This window comes from Odontesthes bonariensis, chromosome 14 (genome assembly GCF_027942865.1).
Source record: "Odontesthes bonariensis isolate fOdoBon6 chromosome 14, fOdoBon6.hap1, whole genome shotgun sequence".
In the NCBI taxonomy this organism is placed as follows: domain Eukaryota; kingdom Metazoa; phylum Chordata; class Actinopteri; order Atheriniformes; family Atherinopsidae; genus Odontesthes; species Odontesthes bonariensis.
The window spans coordinates 7,118,754-7,143,299 of NC_134519.1; the positions used below are offsets into that span (position 1 = coordinate 7,118,754).

Below are 24,546 nucleotides of genomic sequence, written 5' to 3' on the forward strand. Positions count from 1 at the left end.
AAAAAAAATGAAGTGAAATGGCCCTTTATGCTGAATCGGATGCCAACTTCAGCGTCGTCCACTGCAGCACGCATCTGATTTCAAACTCTAACCGAGCCCACAGCTTTCATCTCCAAAAAGCAAAACCGAGCCTCCACGATGCCACCGTGCAGCAGCATTCAGGTCCTCACAGCGCCAGCAACACTGGAACAAACACGAACACACGGGAGAGGCTGTGGGCCACGATGTTCACATTCTGTAAAACACGAGCAGTTTCTGTGTTTGACTGCGGATAAACTCGCTCTGACCGGTCGCGCTGAGCTCTGCTGGGAGGCTACAGATGGCACGCAGGAGTGCATGTGTGTGTTGTATCCGAGTCTCTGAGCTGAAAACCCTCCACGATGCCACCTGCCATCACACACACACACACACACACACACACACACACACCCCAGTCCATCGCTTTCTCACCTCCCCCGTGTTTACCAAAAAAAAAAAAACCTTTTTCTCACTCGCACACACAAATGAGTAACTCACTACATTTCATTACTCTTCATAAACAACACATATTCACAAATATGTGTCTTAATGCCACTATATATCTCACTTGCACGTGCAGCCATTTATAAGTCCAGTTGGAAAAACAAAGGCTGGCGCGCTGTGTAAGTAGTGACTAAAAACAGAAAGCAATGATTTGCAACTCTTTTAAACCAATATGTTTTCATCATAGAACAAAAAACAACAACAAATCAGATGTTAAAATATGAGCTGTTTAGCTAATCTACTCCATTTCCTTTCACTTTCTCTTGCTGTTTGGTTGGGTTTAGGCACCGAATCAAGAAGGTCAGCTCTGTCTTTGGCTCAGTGCAGGTGCTGCGAGAGAAGAGGAGGAAGATTACAAAACCATCATCAATGATGGACAGAACCAGCAGAATGAAGAACAGCTTCTTCCCCAGAGCTGTCTGCCTTTTGAACTCTGCTCCCAAATCTCTCAATATAGATGTATATATTAGCACTGCACTTTAATCCGTATATTTATTTGTATTTCATTGCACTATCTGTAATTACTAATCTGTAAAAATGCATTATATTATTGCTTTCACTTGCACATTACTTAATTTATTTATTGCCGCTATTTGCACTTCTGGTGAGATGCCAAAAACTACTTTTTGTTATGCTATACTTGTATATGTGTAATGACAATAAAGTTGAATCAAAATCAATCATCAGAGATCAAATCTATAGCCGCATTCGGACAGAGCAGTTCTAAAAGCTGCCCTTCCCCAGGGGAACTGTTTCATTTCATTCCCACATGAGTCGGGACCTTGATGGGGACTGATGCGGCGCAGCCGTCTGCGACGTGTTACTTTAGCGCCACATTCAACAACAAAACAGAACAAAACAAAACAAAACAAAACGGTAAAAGTAAGGAGAGAAGAAAAAAACAGCACCAAGAAGCTAACATGGAGAGCGGGGAGGCCACCGTGTTCATGGTCTGCATGATGGTGATATTAATCATGGACGATCACATCAGGCGTCTAACATGGAGGCTGGCAGAGCTCACAGAGAGAGTCAGGAGACGAAGGATGGAGCGCAGGCCATACTTCTTGGTTTCATGAAGGAAGGAGAGCAGAGCGCCGCAGACAAAGGAGACCACGTGGAGGTTTAACTTATTAAACACGCCAAGGTTGTGTCCGTGTCGTATGAGGAAACATTTCAGCCTGACAACATGACAAGGGGCGGAGCTACTGACCACCAAACACCTCCGTCAGATGCGTTCCTATGGAAACCAGAACAGACCCAGCTGAGGAGAAGGAGCTGAAATGGTTCCAGGAACTGAGGGCCGTGGTCCCGAGTGACTGTATGTGCAAATGAGGGAAAAAACGGCCCCGTTCCTGAAAAGGTTCCTACAGTGGGAATGAGGCTAATGTCTCCCGCCCCATGCAGGACACCATCAGTGCACCAAGCAGCTCCTTCAGCGACACACTCCTTCACCCCAAGTGTATGACAGAGAGATACCGTAGGTCCTTCCTTCCTGCTGCTGTCAGACTGCTAAAACAAGCACTCGAACACTGTGAAATAAGATCAAATGTGCAATAATTAATGTGCAATAACCAGTATTACACTGTGCAATTCAGTAGCCACAGTACAAGTGCTGCTATTGCTGTTGTTTCTATTGTGTTTCTTTATCTTTCTCCTGGGCTAAGGATCTTTCTTGCTGCTGTAACAATGTGAATTTCCCCATTTTTGGACAATGAAGGGAAATCTAATCTAATCAGATTTAATCTAAACCACCCGGTTAATTCTAGGCACTTAAAACTGGTTGGCCTCCGACAACATTTCATTCAAAATCTCCCATTTGGAGCTTTACGGGCTGACGTGCATTGTCATGTAAAAGAATCAGACATTATGGCGTCACATGACACCTCTGATCCACGTAAATGAGATTCTAAGCTTGACTTTTGATATGAAGAGACGATTTTTCTGACACTCAGTGATGTGTGCATGTCAGTTCCTCAAACACAAAGTGACTAAAACCCAAACAGTCCCAACATAAAGGAGGATTTTGCAAAATAGTGACTCATCTTCACCTGACCAGCGGCCATGACTGTTTATGAGGTCCTAAAAATGTCGAGTTCGGTGTTTGATGAGAAAATTTGGTATAAGGCTCAGTCCCTGGAGAACAATGATAATGAACACTTGAGCACAGAGAAAAATGTATTCAAGCAAATCCTATTAAAGGCAGTAGGATCATACACCAACAAACAGTCCCTCCTTTTGCCCAGAAAAATAAATTGGGCCAAGCAGCCAAAGCATGAATATCCTCATCCTTCACCTCGGCGGCGGAATTCTGCTGGGAAATTAAAATGGAGGCAAAGAGGAGGTGGAATTTGTTCTCATTTAGGAAGCCTTAATCCTACAGAGGAGGGAAGGAGAACCCCCTACACTCTTAGACTGTTTAGGGACCCTGAAGGATGAAATGAGATTTGGTGCAAACTCGCTTGTGTTTAATGTGGAAAAGTTTAAAAGAGCAAGAGTAATTTTGGAGAGTGGAAAAGTTCCTCTGTGGCTGGAGATGTTGTATGTGTGCGTTTATCATTTGTTGTTCATAATAAAAATGAGATTTTGTGCACAGAAAGTGCATCAAATGTGCCCTATCCTGAGTCTGTCTGGGTAACTTTACACTTGAACAAACACAAAAGGGTGTCTCCGAGCAGGGCGAAACTCTTCAGTGCATACCTGGGAGAATTGGGAGGAAAAAGGCGCTTTGTCAACCGACGCTCAATCCACACCTCGCTAAAGTGAGCTAAGGCCAAAGCAATAAACACCGTGTCACTTCCACTGCACTTTGACACGCGTCAGCCCCTGACAAGCTTATTCGCATTCACAGGGAGGCTCGCCTGACTATACACTCGCCTCTCCTGTCCCCCCAAAACATGTGACATTAATTATCAAACACTGTTCAGACACAAATTTAGAAACTCCGGCAGGGATTGTTGCAGAGCGGCAATAAGAGAGGCGAGCTGACAGACACACACACACACAGGAAGGCGGGTGGAGAAACGAAGGGCTGGAGGCTGTGAAACACTCCTCCTTCTGAGAGAAAAAAAACTGCTCGCCGGTGATGGGACTTAATGACTAACATTTGAAAAATAAACCAAGTTCTATGGAGATTAGCCCGTGTGCTAAATTAGCTTTTCCGTCATCAAGACATAAACACCCAAATTAATCTTGTTTTCTTTGAGGATTACTGCCTCTGGAGCTCCAAGCTAACAATTAAACATGATAATCGACACGCTGCTAACAGGTTTTACAGGAAAAAAAAACACGTGATTGATTCGAGGTTGTGAAGCAGATATTCTCACAAGAACCAGATGAAACATTTAGAAATGCTTTTTTTTTTTTACTCCGCCAAGACATAAAGACCTTTACTTTTAAGTGTCTGTCAGCAGAGGACTTTCACTTAAACCTGAGAACTTCTCCTTGGGGATAATATACAAACATTGTAGCAAATTTTCTATTATCACTCATCGTAGCGTGCGCCATACTGCGAGTTAGCGCAGAGCGGCAGAACAGATGATTTTTATGGTGACACGCTGATTATTGTGCAGTCTACGCTTTCAACACTTACAATGACTAATGCATTCATTTCCTTTAAACCTGCTGAGTTCCCATCGTTCAGCAGTCTGATTCATAATTAAATAGCGCTCATGACACAGAGTCACTCCAGTGTTCACTGAGCTCCTTAATGCACCGAAAGCTTAATATAACAGCGTTTCAGAAACACCGGCAGGTGATCAATAGGAACAGAAACTACAGAAAGTCCCAGTTTTTTTTTTTTTTTTTTTTTTTCGAGAGGCAAAGCTCAGAGTTGACCTTAAAGATTTGGGTCATCACAATGAGTACATTGATGTAAGCTGTGTGTTTATGCCTCCCACATATTTGTCTGTGTATCATCTGCCCACAAGATATGTGTGCATGCATCCTCTACAACCGGAGGGTATTTCTGCCCAGACAGACACAACATATTCCTTTATAATCTGAGAAAACAAAGGCTTTCTTGTCCATCTCTGCTACTGAGCAACAACTCCAGATGCAACTGGGTGCAGGTTTCCTGTCACACATGCTTTTGAAAAAGGCAAAAAGACTCCCCCGGCTGCTCATCCTTTCCCAGAAGGAGGTCAAAATACGGTTTGACCCACCGACTGACCTCCGACCCCCGTGTCCCGACACTGACCTCCTCTTGGCTCGGCATCTTGTTTTCATGGAGGAAGTTCGACAGAAGCCGAATCACATGGAGTGAAGTTCAGTCACAGCCACTTAGATCACTTTGATTCTGATTGGTATCTTGTGACTGTCGGGACACCCAGACACAAGGGTGGGTTTCTCTCAGGACATTTTGATTCCCCACTACACTGACCATTTAAAAGGTATCTTAAAGCGATAGTTCGGAGTAGATTCACCCTGGGGTCATTTGAACCGTGACATCCAGCCAAGTAGCCCACCCGCAGTTTTTCTAATCTTGGCTGAACATCAGCTGAGTTACTGAGTTATCCCGAATAGCTTAGTACAAGCGCTAACGGACCCTGGCAGTATCTCCAAAATTACCACACTAAAATCACATGCCATGACACCAAACTTCTACAGTAGTACAAATATGGTCTGTACTCACAAAACGATGCATTTGGAAGTTTGTACATAGTCCAGGAGTTTATTATTATCAACACAAGCCTGATAGCTTCTCTGCAGCTAAAGCTGCGTCGACGTCACTTCCTTGATCTGGGAGCTTCAAAGTAAGATGAGGGTTGATCTACTACTGTGGACAACAAAGCAAGGCTGCTCAATTTCTCCAATGATAAAATAAATTCACAACTCTACAACATAAAAATTCATAAAAAAAAACATGTAGAATATAGCATATACTTTGTATATGCTATACAACTTCGGGTGGGCTACTTGGCTGGATGTCACGGTTCAAATGACCCTAGGGTGAATCTACTCCGAACTGTCCCTTTAAGGTAAACAGAGGGCCATTTTTTGTGCATAGATTTTCTGGACATTTTCTGCTCATGTGTAAAAGCTGCTATAGCTGCACCTCAGTCCAGAAAATGGTCAAAAAGTACTATATATATCCTTATGTCCTTTCTGGACATTTTCTGCAAATAAAAAGTGTGTGTAAATGAGAGAATAAGATGAGGAGTTGGGCTGTGTTCGAAACAGCCTACTTCTCCTACTAACTTTAACTTTTTTTAAGTTCCCGGATGCATACTAGATTTGCCGAAATCGACGTCGTCGATCGTCATTTCCTGTCAAAACGGCAGTTTCAAGCTAGCTACAACCAGGGTAGGTTCACTTCCTGTTTTCAAAACAAAAGCACCAATTGTATCCTAATGGCTTTCCCTATGATAAAAGGCAACGGGTATTTTATTTTGTGAAAATAACCGGAAGTGCGTTGCTCACTGTGGCTAGCTTTAGTAGCGCCGAATTCGTGGGAACAAAATTGTAAACAGCCGGTATTTTGTCAGATTTTCAACACGTTGGGGATCTAAACGACTACTTTCTCACCTGAAAATGTTTCAAATGTTGCTAAAGTTTACAGAGTTTAGAGCTTAAGCGAAATCAGCTTCAGGCCGGCTGATTTCGGCTCGCGCAGGAGCGAAATGCATTGTGGGTAAACGCTCTGCATACCGTCTGATTGATGAGTATGCAGTATGTAGTATGTAGAATGTAGTAGGCGGTTTCAAACACAGCCTTGGTTTTGATTCCTCTGTTTGTTGTTCGCACCTGGTTTCAGTCGACTGATTATTACTCGGGTTTATTTTGCTCCTTGTCAGATCCTCGCCGCTGTTTGATTTGGTGTTTAGTAGTTTATCTTTATGCCAAGTCTTGTTCTGTCCCTGCCTCGCTCCTCACTGTGTTTTAGACTCTTTCATTTTTTTATTTTCGGTCCTTCGCAGAGCCATTTTGCTCCATTTTCTGTAAAAGCTGCTGTAGCTGCACCTCAGTCCAGAAAATGGTCAAAAGTACTATATATCCTGATGTGATTTAGTTAAAAACGCACACAAAAAAAAACAACAACAACAACAAAGCAGGGTACGCTTCAAAGAAGAAAAACTGCTACCGAATGAGAGTGCCATTACAGACATCCCATAATCTTTTAATACAGTTCACGATACCTACTCAAAAGCTTCACTGCCTCTTCAAATGTGTTTAAACAACCAACCCATCCATCAGCTCAACACCCACTTGCTAACATCTGTCGTTTTCTTTCTTAAAATTTTGTGAATATTCAAAGTAGATTTAAATACGGTGAGCTTTGACACACGTTTATAGAACAGTGAATGGTTAAAACGAGCTTCATCTTCACTGTAGAGTCCAGCTGTTTATCCCCTTTGTCATGCATGGGAGGGGGGGGGGAGGCTTTGAAGACATCTGGAGTGTATCAGCAAGTGCATCCTGTAAATCCTGGGATCGCAGCTGTGTGTATGACGTTGCCGAGTGGGGTTCTCCCCGCGAAAAAACTCTCTCCTCGTTAAGGATCTAATCTGACATGTGTTTTCATTCGTCTGTGAAAGTTTGTGAGTAGGAAGGCACAATAGGTCCACGTTTGCTCACAGCAGTTTGTTAGTGTTATTGTGTGTGTACCAGAGTGTGTGTGTGTTTTCTTAGCTTGTGTAAGTGTATAAGTGGGCTATTATTTCATGTCTGCCTTAGAATAATATGTGCGCATCACTGTTTCCATATGTGCAAGATGATTCACACAGTTTGTGGCCATAATTGTTTAGAGAAGCAAATCTAAACAATATTCACTTACATAAGAAAAACAATGGCAGGATTCAAAGTTCATTCTTTCTCCCATTGGACAAATATTTGCTGCTGACAAACCAGAGACAGCTGGTGAAAGTCTGTCTATACACCAGTATTTTTCCACTGTTCTTACTCAGACCCTCTGACCAAATAGTGGAAGTCAATCATTATAGTTGATGGCACTTAAATTAAAAATGTTTGGCACCATTCACCAAAGATAAACCAACTTAATATGTTCTTTCAAACGACTTGAACGTGTACATCTAATCTGAACCAATCCCTCAGTCGCAGTTCTTTGTTCATTGTGATAAAAATGGACATCAGTGTCACTGCTATTAAATAAACAAACAAACAAACAAACAAACTGACAACAAGCTCCACAATACACAAGTCTTTTGTAAAATGGTGTCACGTTCTTTGAAAAGGTTGGAAATTCAGTATTAACCACCACCATACCCTGCTACATCTAAATGAGGTTTTTAATCTGTCGTCATTCTAAAAGACTAAAAGGTTTATGAGCAACATCAGAAATGCACACCTGGGGGCAGAAAGCAATGCTCATCTTGATTTGCTTGTCAGGGCCACACTCAAAAGCAAAGCAAAGAAGAAGAAAGAAAAGATAAATGAAGGCAGTTTTTCCATGACTGAAACCAGCCACCAAAAAAAGATAGATGGAAAATATATAATAATACAATCACATCTCTTTGCCAAGAACAGATAAGACTGTGGATTCAGGGCACTAAAAGGGTGGATTGAGCTTCCAGTAATCCCAAAGACAGCGAAAGTCTGTGCAGCTTCCACTTTGTGTCTCATATTGCAAATCTCTGATCATATCTCATAATACTTGGAGAGAACATAGTAATATGAATCTAAGTATCTGTGTGCACACAGATTTCCCTTTGTATAAATTGTATTTTCTCAGTAATGTTTGTAAGCACGAAACCCATCAATTGAATGAGACTGCCTGTTCACTTTCTACCAGGAGTGCCCATATGCTGTCAAACATTTTGTGGCTTCTCAACATGAAAACTGTCAAGTTAAAACTCTACAAGTATGTAGAGGACATAACCAGTTTAAATTTTAGATGATAACAGGTATTATTATTTGTAGAATCTCAAAATAAGAAGTCTACATTTAGCTATTTTAGGTTTTTAGATAACATCGGGCAAATAAGGGTTAGCTTACTTGTTAGCCCTAAGCTAGGGCTAACAAGTAAGCTAAGCTAAAAGTACCACAACTTTTAGAAAGATAAGGGGTTTGCGTTAAAATTCAGGCTCACAATTGTGCTTCGACGTCATTCTTAGATCAAATGAGCTGCTTGAGAAATAAAATGATAAACTCAAGCTTAATTTAAGCATGTACGCTAGCATGTTAGCCATCATTTTGTGAAACCATTCACTGCTCTCGTATTAAACTGATTCACATCAATGATACTTTGTGATAACACAGTTCAGAAAAGACAACAGAAATGGCAGCTGTTAGTAGGCAGTGATGACTGTTTTTTTTTTTTTGTTAAACAGAGCCAAGAGCTCAGGCCTCACAAAGTCCAGAGTTCACAATCATTTGTCACACTGAGCAAAGTCAGACGGGGAGGGAGAGCATATGGCGAACAGAGCAAAAAGAGGGATGAAAACATGACAAGTCCACATGGAGTTCAGAGTGAGAGGAGAGGATGATGAGGAACAGAGAAAAAGAAAAGTGACTGAACAGCCTGAGGCAGCAGGAGGAGGAGAAACAGTGAGAAGACTGTCACAGAGGTCAGGATTAGACTGACCATGATAGACCAGCCTGAAGCCCTCTGTCTCTCTGAGTCCCCATCCAACCTCTCTTTTCATCCCTCATCTCTTTGTTTCTATTCACTTCTTTTGCCTGTTGTTCACGCTTCATCTCTGAGATCAAACTCTTACTTTGGCCATATATTTTCTCCTCATTTTGAACTTGTTTTTCCGCCTCCCGTCTTTCATCTTTTTGTGAGCACTAAGAAATCAATGGCTAAACTGTATTTGGGCTTTTTGACCTCAGCAGGAGGGAATACCAGAGATGCTGCTGCAACATGGAAATTCAGCCTCTTGGGAAGCAAAGACCGCAAAAAATGAGAGATATATTGGTAAATCTGGCAACCGTACCAGTTAAAACACTGAATATTATTTGTCTTTTGCAAAAAAGATGAAGAACATCTATTTAGATTGACCTAAAACTGGTACAAATTCAAGGTTTGTTCATCTTTTTTTGTTTTAATACTTGTATATAACCTTGCTAGTAAATACAATATTGAATAAAAAAATATTTTTTTCTTTAATGAGCCTCAATTGCTCATTCAGACAAGAAGCAAACAGACAAAAGAAAAATCAATAATTGAGCTATGTGTCATATTTTTGGCTTGTTTGGTGTTTTTTTTAAACAAAAAGTAGCATATCACTGCAAAAAACAAATAAAAACAGCCCAATTATTTCTGAAAGGCTCACGCCTCAAATTTTTCTTGGATGCAGGCCACAAGCTAATTGTTTCGTGACAGCAGCACATTTTGTCTTCCTGTTTGTGTGGCCAGTGTTGAACTGAAAAACACAACCATCTGGAGGAGGTTCTTTTATTTTTCCTCTGAAAATGACAAAGAATGAATTAAACAACCACTCGGTATGAAGCCACATTAAAAAAAGGGCTGAGAATTACAACAATACTTTATGATGTGGCATTTTTCTGCGCTGTAGCCAGAAAACAAAACTGAAGGCAGGGTTGCTGAGTAATCTTGTCTTGCACTTTAAGAAGATAAAGTAACAAAGCTGCTCAACCAGCTGTATATCCATCTATTCAGAATAACCAGCCCATCATATAATTCACAAATTAATCTATCCATTCTATCATGTATCCATTGTCTGTTGTTGTTCTCTATTAGCCTGCCAGCCTTTCGATTTGACTGCTTTGTCCATCCATCCATTGAACCAAACAAAGGTCTGTAAATTTGTTAGTTTATGTATTCTTCCTGCTATCATAACACAGTAATGCTCAAATTCATCAAAATCTTAAGTAAACTAGTAATTCATTGATCTTAACTGTGAAACTATCTTATAATTCAATCAAAAATCTTTCTATAATTTATCTATTTCTGAATAAGTATTCCACGCCTCCACCCATCTTCCCTCTCACATCCTTTAATCTAATAATCAATCCAGTAATCCAATCATCATTCAGATCAATTTATCACTATCATGCTAAATCTATCCAAGAATGTCTATCTATCCATCCATCCACCTTTTGATGTATTCATATATATTGCCATCCTTCCGTTATCATCCATCAATCCCATAATTTCCCCTCAGACATCCTTTAATTTATCCATCAGCTGTGTCCTACTATTCTTCCAATCACCTACTTATTTACTGAAATTTGTTCTGCTCCATCACTCATGTGATCCATCCATTCATCACCAGGCAATTCAGCCATGCATCCATTGGTTCGTTCTTCCATAATCAAACAATCAATTTTATAATTCATCCAGCAATCCATCCATCCCTTTTCCTCTAAATGGCAACAAAATGTACACCAATCTGGTCTGTTTCCATTTTCACAACAAATAATTTTCCATCCATTCACCGCCAATCCTATCAGTCTTAGGATTCAATCATCCATCCATCCATCCATCCATCCACCCAGTCAGCTGTTAAGTATGTCAATCCATTTATCCGCTGTGAACCAATGTAACCATGCACTTACTGATCCATGCCGTCCTTCGTATATCCCTTTATCCATAATCCAAAGCTCTATCCAACCACAATAAATCTATAGATTTGTCCACTCGTCACTGGAGCCACCGACCCAGCTGGCTCTTCTACAGTCTGTCAATTCTTTCATCTATCCTGTTATTCTTCAATCAGTCCTTTCATCAAAGCATAATATGCTAATCAGATCATTTTTCTATCCAGCATAAACCAATCCATCCATCAATTCATTTAGACAGGCTTCCATTCTGACACTTAACCTTGTCACCCTGAAACCCAACCATTTAGCTGATCATCCGTCTGTCAATCCATCAATCCAATGCTACCATACAATCAATCGTTCCGAATTCATTCATTTACCCTGAAAGTTAATTAATCAGCAACAATCCTTCTGCTGACAATCTATCGATCTATAAAAAAAAACCTAATCAATCTGATAATCTATTTGTCATTTTGTTGATAATCTTTCATTCTTCCATTTAGTTTAACCCAGAAATACCTTTGCCCATTGCCCAGCTGTACACCCACGCATTAATACAGCCACCCACACTGAACACAACCAACACAAGTATGTAGTACCTGCGATGTATATGAGATACTTCAGTACTTTGCAGAGATGGGACCAAGTCACACATGTGCAAGTCTCAAGTCTTAGCTTTCAAGTCCCAAGTCATTTTTTCTTGGTCAAGTCAAAGTCAAGTCCCCTTATTATTGCAATTTTACCTGCAGAATCTGATCTTAATAAAGTGAAAATACAAAGATATAAGTAACTGTCAGTAAACATCATTGGCCAATGTGTCCAACCTGTCCACCCCGTATCATATCAAGCTAACGTTAGCTAACTACCGACTAGGCTAACAGGATAATATTAGCTAATTTGACGAGCACTTACTGCTCAGAATGGATCTTCAAATGACGAACAAAGTTGGAAGTTATGCTAGATGCTTAACACTCAAGTCATTCAAGTCATCGTGTCTCAAGTCAAGTGCAGAGTCTTTAACTTCCAAGTCGAGTCTCAAGTCTTTTGTTTTTTGTCAAGTCAAGTCACAAGTCATCAAATCAGCAACTTGAGCCGACTTGAGTCCAAGTCACAGTGACTCGAGTCCCCATCTCTGGTACTTTGTGATTCCTGAAGGGAATCTCAATCAATCAACCGAGACCAAACCTCACAAACCAAGACAATATGCACACAAACACCCTTGTAGAGTGCATTTCCATTCATGTGACACCTTTGGGCGGTGACATGTTGGTCCTGTGACTGTCTCAGTTTGAGAAGAACACAGACCATAAGGACCGAATAATCCCCAATCACATTGTGGAACAACGCATAGCATTTCCCTCCGATTCTCCTTCCTCTTTCCAGTTTTCAGCATCCTCCTGACCATTTTAGCACCAAGATTTTTCCATTTATGTCCCTGAAATGCCAAAACGCATCGAGGTGGTCCACACGGAGCAGTTATTTACAGCCGCAATCATTTTCATAGCCGCACCTACTCTTCTTCAAACCCGTGACATCCCATCTGTTGTAAATCTGTGGGTTTTACACTCCACTGACAGTTTATTAACTCCATCAAGGTGTAAATTCATGAAGGTTTATCATCTGTCAGATATAACAGGAGCTAACTCTTCTGTTAAAAACAATAAGACAGCCCTGCATCGAGTTTTCAGCCTTCAGATCAGCGTCAATGCTCTCTTGCTTTCCCATAAATACTAATTTACTTCTTGTTCATTTTATCCACTTTTCAGGCTCCTTTAATCTCTCATTGTTCGTTTTTTTGTAAATGTGATCGTGTTTTGGTCATTTATCCACACCAAAGAAAGAAAGATTGCATCAAACAGCACAACAGATCTATAATTCCAATATTTATCCTCCAAAGGAGATGGAAAGAGAGGCTTTTTCCCTTTGAAGTTTCCAGGATTAGTACGAATGCGTGAGATGGCATTTGAGGAGCGTGTGCACACTGTAGCATACTGTAAGCGACAGAAAGTTTGGGCAGCCTGTGCATGTTTGTGTGTTGTGCATGTGTGAAGAGCAGGCTGAGCCAGCACAGCCTCCGTGTAGGAAGAAGAAGTTCAGCCAACTCCTAAAAGATGTCTCAAATTATCTGGCTGCCGACGCATGCTCCTCATCCATGCCTCCGCTTTATTTTTCCGCTCTCTGCGGGGATTCAATTCACCGGCTATTTCAGGCGTGGACGTGAGACACAGACTTGTTCTGGTGCCGCTCCATATAAGACGAACAGCCCACAGATCTGAATGTGTCTGAAGACGAGTGTTGCTGGTTCTTGTCCATCGCTCGAGAGTGCGTGGACGTAAAAGGTCGTTGCTGGAATTATCACCCAGACTGACCGTTTCCCAGAAGAATTAGGCCAGATTAATCTATTTAACCTCAAAGTCAATCTCATAAGATACTACAGTGTCCTATTTTTGCTACTTTTCTGATAAGATGAGGCTACAAAACTGTTGCTTTTGTAATAAAAGTCATGATATATCATCTTATTTAATTACAGAACTCCTTCCAATATTCTTCTTCATGAATCCCCCCCCCTTTTTTTTTTTCCTGGCTGAAATCTATTTTTAAAAAATGTTGTAATTACGGAGCATAATTATAAACCCTGGGTCCCGAGGCCGCATGGGGAAGAAATCCGTTGCACACATGTCAGGAATGCAGCCGTTATTTGTTTGCTATGGTTTTTTATGTTTGGTTACCAAACTGCAGACACGTTTCACAGCAACGGAGGATGTTTGTTCCGTTTTGGTCCAATAATTTCATTATGGGACTGGGAGAACTGGGCGGGCAGCGACATGCTATTTAATGATATAGGAGGTGGGGTTGTATTTCCAACAATGGATTTCAATTAGGAGAGTACTTTAATGAATGGCGTAGCACGATGTTCGAGAAGCATAAATCACGCTGGCTGGAGCTTCCCACAGAATATCCAAATCTACGTGAACAACACACTTGGAAAGGCACATTGCTGTGACAGGAACAGTGATATCAGTGAGTAAAACGGAGATATTAGTCGGTTAACTGCTTTACTTGTTGACAAACACAATCACTTGCCATAATTCCTGTAATCAGTTGCTCATTCTAGCCCTTAACTGGACAGGAGAATAGGAAAAAATACCAAACACAGCTTCTCAAATGTGAGGATTTCCTGCATTTCCTCTGATTGTTAACTGAATTTGCTTGTCCTTTGGACTGTTGGTTGGACAAGGCAAAGAAGTGACACAGAACCTTGGATTGTTGGTGAGTAAAAATGGGCATTTTCCCCATTTGCTGACATATTATATGAAACCATTTGATAATGTAATAATAGAGCTAGTTTTTGTACATTTCTCCTTCTTGTGGGAGCTGATCCTTTCATAATAACTGCATTTTTTTGAGGTTACACTAAATTATATAGATGAAAACTGAAATTTCACCTTTTGTTTGACAGTCAAAACATAAAGATGTTCTGCTTAAAATTGTTAAAAGAAAGGCAAACCAATCCTCATGAATGACAACATATACTATCTGAGTAGTTTCTGGTCAAAATATGTAAAAGGATAAGGATTTGTCGTGTTTACAGTTCAGCGGAGCAGATGTTTGCAGCCACAAGTGTCACATTATACCAACAGAGGCCAATGCAAAACCTATTCAACTATTCAAATCCGTGGTTAAACATTATAATCCGTTACCATTTACAGTCACGTTCTCCCTGATTGCACCATCTTGCTCCGTCTCGGACGGTGTGCCATCTGTATCAGCTAAACAAAACTCGATCATCTCAGGAAATTTTTTAAGTGGGACTGCGGTCTCGCCAAACGGCTTAAAGGCCTCCCTCGACGGGCATATTTCGAGCATTTGACTCGTTCCCAAAAACAACACAACTCCTGCCAAGTCGGAGAGCCATGAGCTACACCCCGTCATCGTCCAACACAAACTCGCACAACAAATAATGAAACCAATCGAGCAAAACCGGAGACCCCGGAGGCAGCAGCCAAACGACTTGTTGAGGTGGCTGCAGGGTGGTCAGGCTGTTCTACGGTCACAGCTCGGATTCCTGCGGCAGCCTTCCAGTGGAAGATGGGAAATCAGGCATGTGGAGTCAAAGTGAACAGGACTATCACTTTAAAAAAGAGATTTGCATCTGCTCTGTCACCACACTGGAAAAAAATGCCCCTCCAAATATAAGTTTTTGCTTGAAATAAGCAAAAAATCTGCCAATGGGACTAGTGAAATCAAGATTTCTTGAAATAAGATGTGATATTTAGGACTTTTGAGATAAAAGTGATATTGAAATTAGCTTAAAAACCTCTTCAAATGTAAAAAAAAAAAGCTTGTTTAATATGATATGTGACTCAAAACTATTTGCTTTGAAGACTTTTTCATTTAACAAGATATTCCAGATGTATTGTCTTCAAACAAGTCCCTATATCTGGCTGAAATAGTACTTGTTAGGCAGTTGTGTCTTATATTAAGTGTAATGACATATTTTGACTAGAAATGAGACAAATATACTTGGTAAGACTTTGATTTTTTCCATCCTCACATATGGTTGTGATAATCTCTGATAAAACTGTAATATTTTATTTTACAGCCGCTTTATTGCAGGAGATTAACCTACAGAAAAGTCATCTGGGCAGACAATAACACTCCATCTGTGGTGTGCTACAGTACCAGGCCCAGTCTAAACTTTTATCACCAGGATTTATTATGTTTCATTAAGTACTAAAACAGCATTATTCCACATTTACACGGCTCCCAGGTTTATCACAAAGAGGCACACCTGAATGAACTGTGGAAGAAGTAGCTCTCCTTCATGTTTGCTTGCAACACAGCAAAAGACGTGTAATCTACTAAAAGACACACGATATCCACTATCTGTCCCGAGCACTAATGGTTTATTAGTCCCTTGGTGGTGAAACATGATCCAATAGTATTGGAGAACTCCCATCTGTGAGGCAGAGCGGGACAGCCAGCCGTGATTTACACATGAGCCGTTTATGGAGCTTTAAAAAGAGGACAAAGGAGCCGCCATAAAAACACATGGGCCGTGTTGCATGGATGCACACAATCAAGAGTGTGTTCTCCTGTCAATGACAGGGGGACAAAGGGGTTATGTGTGTTTCTGTGTGGCTCCTTGTTTGCAACTTTTGAACAGTCATGCAAAGTAAAGCATCATCAGGACCGTGCAGGAATGATTATAGTTACCAATGTGTTTTTTTTGTTTTTATTAAATGTGGATGACCCACACTGCCTCCTGACTGGCCTGGGCCAAACATACCACTTATATTGATGAATATATGGTTGCATATATGCTTATTTTTCTTTTAATACCTAATTTATGCTCAGATATGATCCTTGGTCTTACAGGATATCAGAAAATTGCGTGAAAATGCACATCACAAGTTCCCAGGATCCAAGATGCCGTCATTTTCTGCAAGTTTTGTTTGACCAGTGGCTCAAACATCAACTGCACCCCCCCTCCAATGATCACATAGGGGAAATAAAAGCAGCTCTGCATCATTTAACATTAAAAACATACTAATACTTCTTGCTGTTTAATCCTCTACATATGCACAAACCACAACGCTAATCATTCCTTTATCAATGCGAGAAATTGATCTGAAAAATAGCAAAAGTGGAGATAAAAGCATCAGCTCATTCTTAATAATCCTCCAAAAATGTTTGACAAAGCAACACTTTTAATGCTAGAAGCCATTTCTCCACCAAATACAAATGACAGATAAGCACAAATGTCTCTATTCCTGAAATGAGAAAACTAAAGTGCATCAATCAAGTAGGTTCCAGCAGTTTTTTTTTGTGCGTTTACCCTCCTGTAAACCATTAGCCAGACGCAAATGCCATAAGTCTGGCTCCCTTCTTATCAAGTATGAATTACAAAGCCTATCAAAACCCATTTCCTCTGAAATTATTGCCTGTACCCTCCGTGCCATATCTCATCCTTACACATCCAGTTCCCTGGGAGCGGACGTGTAAGTCCTTCACCAATAGATGGCAGAGTGTGCCACTGTATCCAGGCAGGATTAAGGCGGGAGAGAGAGGGAGGGTGGGAGAAGAAAAGAGCGAGAGGGTGAGGGGGTGAGGAGTGAACTCTTACTTGCACTCTCTGTCTTCCAGATCAAAATGCGGGTTGAAGTTGATGAGGATCTTCTGACCTGCTTCTGGGGCGGTTATCACCCACACGCACTGCTGGGAGGAATCGTAGGCGCTGGGATAACCTGGGGAGGTCAGGTAGCCCGCATCGTTTATCACTATGTTCCTCCCGCAATTATCTGCACCACAGAAGAGGGCAGAAAGTTGTTTTAGTGGAGAGACGCCGACTTTCTGGTCACTGAACTGCACTCTGATGTTGACCGATGGCGCGTTTTTTTTTTTGGTGCCAAAAGATTAAAAGCGCATCAGCACGCGCGGCAGCGAGGATGCAAACACTTTTCATTTTGAGACACCATTAATAATCCAAATATCCTAAAATTTACCTTGCGCCAAAGATCCGTCCACACATTAGAATTCTAAACCCGCACAACAAAAATCACTCTCGTCCTGAAAAAGTGCCAAAACTTTTCACTTTTCAGGCTATTTTGGAATAGGTGTGGCGTAAAGTGAGGCTTCTTCGCATCACCGCCGTAAGGTGTGATCACACTCATGAAGCCGAGGTGAGCTTCCACCGTCAGGATGATTAAATTTAATTTTCTCAGTGAATGATTTATTAAATTGCTTGTTGCCTGGAGATCATGCTTCAGTGGCAACGCGCGTAAAAGCTCCAAAAAGCGTCTCTGAATGGATGAAAAGACGCATGTTTGTGATCTTATTAAAGCACTGAGAAAATCTTGATGTTGTGCATTATTTTACTATATTTTTTAGTTTGTAATTTAAATAGTTTGTTCATCCTCAGGTCCATATCATTGATGTTATAATTTCCCTGCATTGTGTAATATCCTTATTTCCCAATCTGTCAGAGAAGTACAAACAGCATTAACAGTATATATGTAAATATATTGTCAATTTAACCTCCCTGCATACGTGCTCTCAGAGGGAAAGCCGATGCATAACAGGTGAAAGGTAACAATGGTGCAAAAACTGATCAATATTCAGCTCGGCTGCATGTTATCAAACCAAAGAAGCACAGAGAACCGGTCAACACCTACCAATCGGAGTAAAAGAAGACACCAAGATGACTTGGGTGAAAAGGAACAATAGCAATCCACTACGCATCTCTATAAAATGGCACAACCAAATTTTTCTGTAAAAATAAAAAAAAGAGAGAACAAGGGCAAACGAAAAGGAGAAAACGTCCAACGGAGTTTACGTCCAGTCAGGAGAACGAGCCGATATTGTCCTCAAAGTAAGAGATCTGCTGGTTGTAGGGTCCCCAGCATCCTGCGAGCTTCAGCACCACAGCCCTGCGCCTGTCAGGGAACAACTTGCCATCTCCAGGAGACGAAAAATATCCAAACGTAGGAAAGAATCTAAGGAAAAATCCGATGGCCAAAAGTGGCAGCAGTGCGCCCACGATTAGTGCTCAAAGGTCTGACTGTTGATACCCAGCAGAGGCGATGGACGTACTTCCAAATGGCAGATGTAGAGTGAAAAATAAATGAGAGAAATCACGAGTTAATCGGTGGTCAGTGAAAACCAACCGCGGGGAACACCAGAGCGCCGCTTCACTGGTCTTTACTCCGGATCTCAGTGTTGCTCTCACTCCGTTCGCAGCGACCGCCACAGCGAAAATGTCAGGAAGAAACGAGGCGAGTCATAAAAAGTAACAGAGGAATTTCCACTCCCCAAATTCCTGCTCCGAGATGCCGCTGCGCACAACCAGCAGCGAGAGCTACCGTTACGGAGGAGGGCTGAGGCAAACTGACACCGGTGCGCCCTCCGTGCGCTCCGGACGCGTGCGTGCGTGCGTGCGCGCGGGGCTAGAAGGAGGAGAGAAAGCGGAACGTGAGAGAAACTCACGGTGGCGACATGTGGATCTGGTTCAAGGTGTGAACAGGGAGCCAAATGTGATTCAAGCGAGATTTATTTGTTCCCTCTTTGGTGACCTGCGCATACAGTTCGAATATGTTCATGAATCTGATTTTAGTTGATTGTTTTGGGTAAATTTTGGAGCTGCAAATGTTAAATTTTTAGCCAAAATGCTGAGGGTGGAGTTCATGGAAAACTTTCCTGAATCCACTTCAAGATTAAATTAGACACATTCGGTGAAAATCGAACCAACCACTGTCTGCGCGTCTCACTGACGCGCGCATGGCACGGATGGGTCATTTTGTGAACACATCACGTAAACCTGCCTCTTCCACTGCTGCTGCGGCTTGTGTGCCTTCATTTCTCAGACTGTATTTCATTCTGATTCACAGAAGCCTTTCACCCAGGAGACGGGGGTTCAAGTTTATTTCATGAAATGTGTATGGGCTCACCCAAATGTTGGCTCAGGAGGGAGATAGTGGAAAGAAAGAAATAAGATCAAACTCAATGAGAAGTACACAAGTCAAAGGTTCAGAGCTCGATGTAACGGAGTATACCTGTAAGAAAATGAAGACAAGTTTTCAGCAAAGAAACTGTTGGGAGGAGAACAACTAACGCGAAGCAGGTGTGACAATTAGGAGCACAGAAAGCCAATGTATGAGGACTTTGCATAATAAACAGGGCTGGGCAACGATTAAAATGTTTAATCTAATTAATCTCATGATTTCCCTGATTAATCACGATTAATCGCATTTGTACGCAAAATCCCAAAATGAATCCAAAAGTAGCGTATAGCTTTTAGCATTTAGTTTTATTTTAAATGTGCTGCCATATGAATGAAAGTGCCATAACATTTGTTGTGCAAACACACTTTTAACATCAGCATCTTTCTGTAGTTTTTATGTAGAAGCCTCGCTCCACTGTCTGTTTCCTTGAATGACTTGCTGCTATCAGTTGTGTGTTTTGCCTTTAAGTGATATTTTAGACTGGAACTACTACGCTGAGAAGACAATTCAACTTGGCAGTGTTTACAGATGACTTTGGTTCTGTCGACTCCGCCGTCTGGAAGAACTTTAAAATGAAAATGGCCGAGTAAAAGTTCCGTACCCTTCTCCATGTTTGGTGGATCCGCCGACTACTTCCTTTTCCGGTTCCACAGCAGACAGCAGCAGACTTTTACAAAATAAAAGCCTGTGAGCAACAGACTTTTACAATAATAAAACAAATAATAAAACAGGGGTGGTCCGTGGCGTAGTGGGTACAGCTGGCCCCGGTTCGAGTCCCGTATCCCGAGTTTCCTATCCATTAAAAAAGCCCCAAAAATTACATTTAAAAAAAATAAAACCTGCGTGAATGCGCGATATTTATAATATAATGTAAAATATATAAATAATGTATATTTTATATTATAAAATATATTATATTCTATAAAATATGTATATAATATAATATATATCGGCGCTAAATAATTAACGAGTTAACGCGATAATAACGAGTTAACTCGCCCAGCCCTAATAATAAAACCATGATACAGAACTGTGTAATCATGAGTAAAACACAGAGTGGGAGGAAACCAAAATCATTAAACAAGAAAACCAAATGACCAAACAAAACCAGAAGATCCTGGCAATAGAAACAAGGAAAAACGTGCTGACCAAAGCTATCAGAAAACATGGTTTAGATTAAATAAAGCCTTCTCAAACCTGAGATACGTAATATTAGTAGCTTCATCAACCTGTTAATGGCACAGACGTTCATGTTCCTCGTGGCTTCACTGGCACATATGAACAACAGAAGAAGAGAGAGCAGCAGCTTCCAGTCATGTAATTAAAGCTAAAGAACCTTTTCACTAAAAATTAAGAGGTGAGCGAGTCCAAACCTTTGACTTTTGAAAGTCAGTTTCTCAGAGGAACACACACACAGAAGGCTGTGCCTCTTTTCTACACTACACACTGGTGTCAGCCATAGTTCATGGTTGTAAATCGTGAGATTATAATGAGTCCCTTGGCTGTTGTTTCTTATGAAGTAGCGCTCATGTGACATGACTGGAATCACGAATGTGTAAACTGTAACCGTGTAGATTTTTTTTCCTATGGATACTTGACCTTGTACGATCATTTTAATCCTAACCATCCAACAGAGAGACAAAAGTCCCTTGGTTTGCACCTTCCACCATCACTTCCAACCAAGTAAAAACCAGCCAGACTTACGTTTGGAGACATTGGACGCTGGCGTGCCAACACACCGAAGCTCAGTCGGTTTCCTCGTAGGAAGCAGAGTAAAGAAAACGTAGTAATTTTACTGTTTTTCAGCTAATATCGTGAAACTGCAACATTTTGCACTGTGAAACAATCCAGCCGGTTCACTCCATCATGAAATCACGTTAAAAAATTCATGAGATCGGCTAAAAATATAATTTTTGGGTTAAAGGGATAGTTCGCCTCTTTTGACATGAAGCTGTATGACATCCCATATCAGCAACATCATTTATGAACATCTTCTTACCCCCTGCTGCGTCCTGTGAGCCGAGTTCCAGCCTCGTTTTGGTGTTGACGAAGGTAGTTCCGGCTAGTTGGCTGGGGTTTAAAAAATAAAGCGTCTTGCTTCTCAAAACAATATGCGTTCAAAAGAGTAATACATTTGGATCACAAAATCGTTCTCCAGGAAAAAGTCAGACCTCACAATCGCTTGGGACTATGGACTTTTTCCTGGAGAACGATTTTGTGATGCAAATGTATTACTCTTTTGAACACATATTGTTTAGAGAGGCAAAACGCTTTATTTTTTAAACCCCAGCCAACTAGCCGGACTACCTTCATCAACACCAAAACGAGGCTGGAACTCGGCTCACAGGACGCAGCAGGGGGTAAGAAGATGTTCATAAATGATGTTGCTGACATGGGATGTCATACAGCTTCATGTCAAAAGAGGCGAACTGTCCCTTTAAGGTTCAAACTCGCGGCACAGTCAGTGTTATAAAGAGCCCTCGTTGGCTTCTTACCGCACTCACAGTAATAAGATTATTACATTTATTTAATCTGAAGTTCTGTGAAAAACAGCTCAGGTACGGCACCAACTGCTGTTAGGGAAACCATGGAGGAGGAAAGCATGATGCAAACTGGGTTCTGCTGCTGTGCATTGAAAGTGATACAGCAGGTAAGGTTGGACATTGATTTATTTATAATTAGTTTTCCATTTATTCATTTTCAAAAAACAGTATTTTCTCTCTAAATTCCTATTATTTCCTTGATTACTCCTCTTTCTGTGTAGATATGTATTTGCTGCATCGCTGTCATATTGTAATGGGACCGAGCGTTTCCTATGTGTGAATGTGTATATATGTGTATGTACATATATTTGGCTCCTATATCCTCCCAGTTATACTCTCACAGCTTAGTAGTATAGGGAGACGTGAGTGTATTGTACTGTGAATGTCACACAACAAGTCGTCAGGTAATTATTTTATTTTATTAAATATAAAAAATATATATATATTAAAAAGTGACACAGCAGGTAAATGTGACTAAGTCAGATCTGTTGGCTGCAGCTCATTTTGTTGGAGAACAGGCCGACATCACTGGCTAAATGTGACCTGGAAAACATCTCCCATTCAAAGACACCTTCGTGCTCTGTGTTACTTTAGTGAGGGCGTACCCACCTTCCTTTAAACAGATAAGCAACCATCATTCTAACCTGCGTAAACAACCAGCCGCCCCCGTTTGTTTTTCCTCCTGAGGTAAACAACCACGAACAAATCCTCCATTCAGAGTGTGACTTCAGCTTTTTGGACGTTTGGGACTTTTCAGAGCCCGTGATAGGTTTTACAAGTGGTAAGGTTTGACCTCATTACACATAATGCTCATAAGAAAAAGATTATATTTGAAGACTAATCAAAAAAAACGAGAGGATGGTGGAGTTTTGTCCATCTGAAATCCTGTCTGGGATCCTCTCAGCGGTTATCAGCTAAAGACTGTAACTCCCAGGTGTGGCTGCCTGTAATTAACAAGAGCTTGCTTGTTCAGCACACCTTCTCTGCTAAACAAAGATAAAAAAGTGATTATCAAACACTTAAAAGAGCTGCTAATGGTTTACCACACTGCACTAATGGAGGGTAATTCATTATATGTGGGCTCCTCAACCAAACTCTTGTGTTTTCTGCTCTTTGGAAATAAGAGCTGTTCAGTTTTCCTCTATGTCAGCGTTCATCATCCTCACAATGAGCTGCAGTCTGCAGCTTAATCTATTCAGCAGTTGCTCAGATTAAGGGCAGGGTCTCAGGAGAGGATTTAAACATGGGAAAAAAAAGATAAATAAAATAATAGTAGTGAATTGCATTCCAAATTAGACTGTATACAAGTTAAAGTGCAAAAGAAACACACAGTCTTGCACTTGACATTCCCGGCTCTGTTGACTTTATATTAGTTTCGGTGAGTGACAGGATTTGGAGGGTGGGGAAAGTGGTGTTCATGCAAAATAAAGTTCATGTTTCGGGAACGGCAGCTGGTCTTTCAGAGTTAAGAGCGCTGCATTTTCACACAGCAAAGACAACCAACTCTCACACACTGAATGTAGACACATCCCATAGTCTGGACCAGAGGTGGGTAGTAACGAGTTACATTTACTTGAGTAAGTTTTTGAAATAAAATTGTACTTCTAGGAGTAGTTTTAAATCTCTATACTTTTTACTTTTACTTGAGTAGACATGTGCAGCAGAAACTGTCCTCTTACTCCGCTACATTAGGCTACAATGAGCTGGTTACTTTTCTTCTTACCTCTTTGGTATTCTACGCCTCATTATTTTTATCCCCCCGCGTACGCCTCATTTTAATGTTTTATTCTGACAGAGAGAGAGACTTCCGCCAAAGGCTCTACCACCTGACTGTGTTCCACCAATCAGACGCAGCCGTGCAGTCTGGTCACGTGACCGTACTCGATCTCAGCGGCGGGACGGGTTAGCTTTAGCATTAGCAGTCGTAGCAAACAAACAAAGAAACAGATGAAAAATGTCAGAACCAACGGTGGGAAATGAAGACGCAGACGAGGCCTCATACTGAAAGCATGTTTACCTTACAAAGAGTGAGAAACAGCAGCTACATTATGTGTCTTCTGTGGCAACCAAAACAAACGCACATTTCAGCAGAAACTCAACATCTAACTTGAGGAAACATGTAGCGGTAAGTTTCCTAAACTCGTTTTTTCCCCCCATGGATAGGTGAATGTTTGTTTTTTAGGTTACATATGGGTTACATATGTTTTAAACATTTCCTAAGTCTCTCTTATTTTTTATTGAAGTACTTGAATTTACCTGGATTATTTTAATTTAAGCTATTTTGTAATTAATTAATTCATTTTAATTTATTTTATCAATTGGATGAACTCTAATTTGCCTAAAGATGATTATTTAGTATTTTTGTCTGTCTGATTGAATGCTTGTGTTAACAAATAAATCAGACGTTACTCAACAGTTACTCAGTACTTGAGTAGTTTTTTCACCAAGCAGTACTTTTACTTAAATACAATTTTTGGCTACTCTACCTACCTCTGGTCTGGACACCCCTGCTCAAAACA

General features: G+C 40.9%; 1 protein-coding gene across 1 annotated transcript in view; it reads right to left on the minus strand.

Annotated features, from left to right (window-relative positions):
* LOC142398639 (neuropilin-1a-like) overlaps positions 1–18,855 on the minus strand; it is a 118,852-nt gene extending 99,997 nt beyond the window's left edge. The window contains exons 1-2 of the mRNA XM_075482717.1: positions 18,159–18,855; positions 17,111–17,285 (exon numbers count right to left, since the gene is read on the minus strand). Coding sequence (XP_075338832.1) covers positions 17,111–17,285; positions 18,159–18,225 — 242 coding nt within the window. The 5' untranslated portion in view covers positions 18,226–18,855. The remainder of the gene's footprint in view (positions 1–17,110; positions 17,286–18,158) is intronic.
* Positions 18,856–24,546: the final 5,691 nt, after the last annotated feature.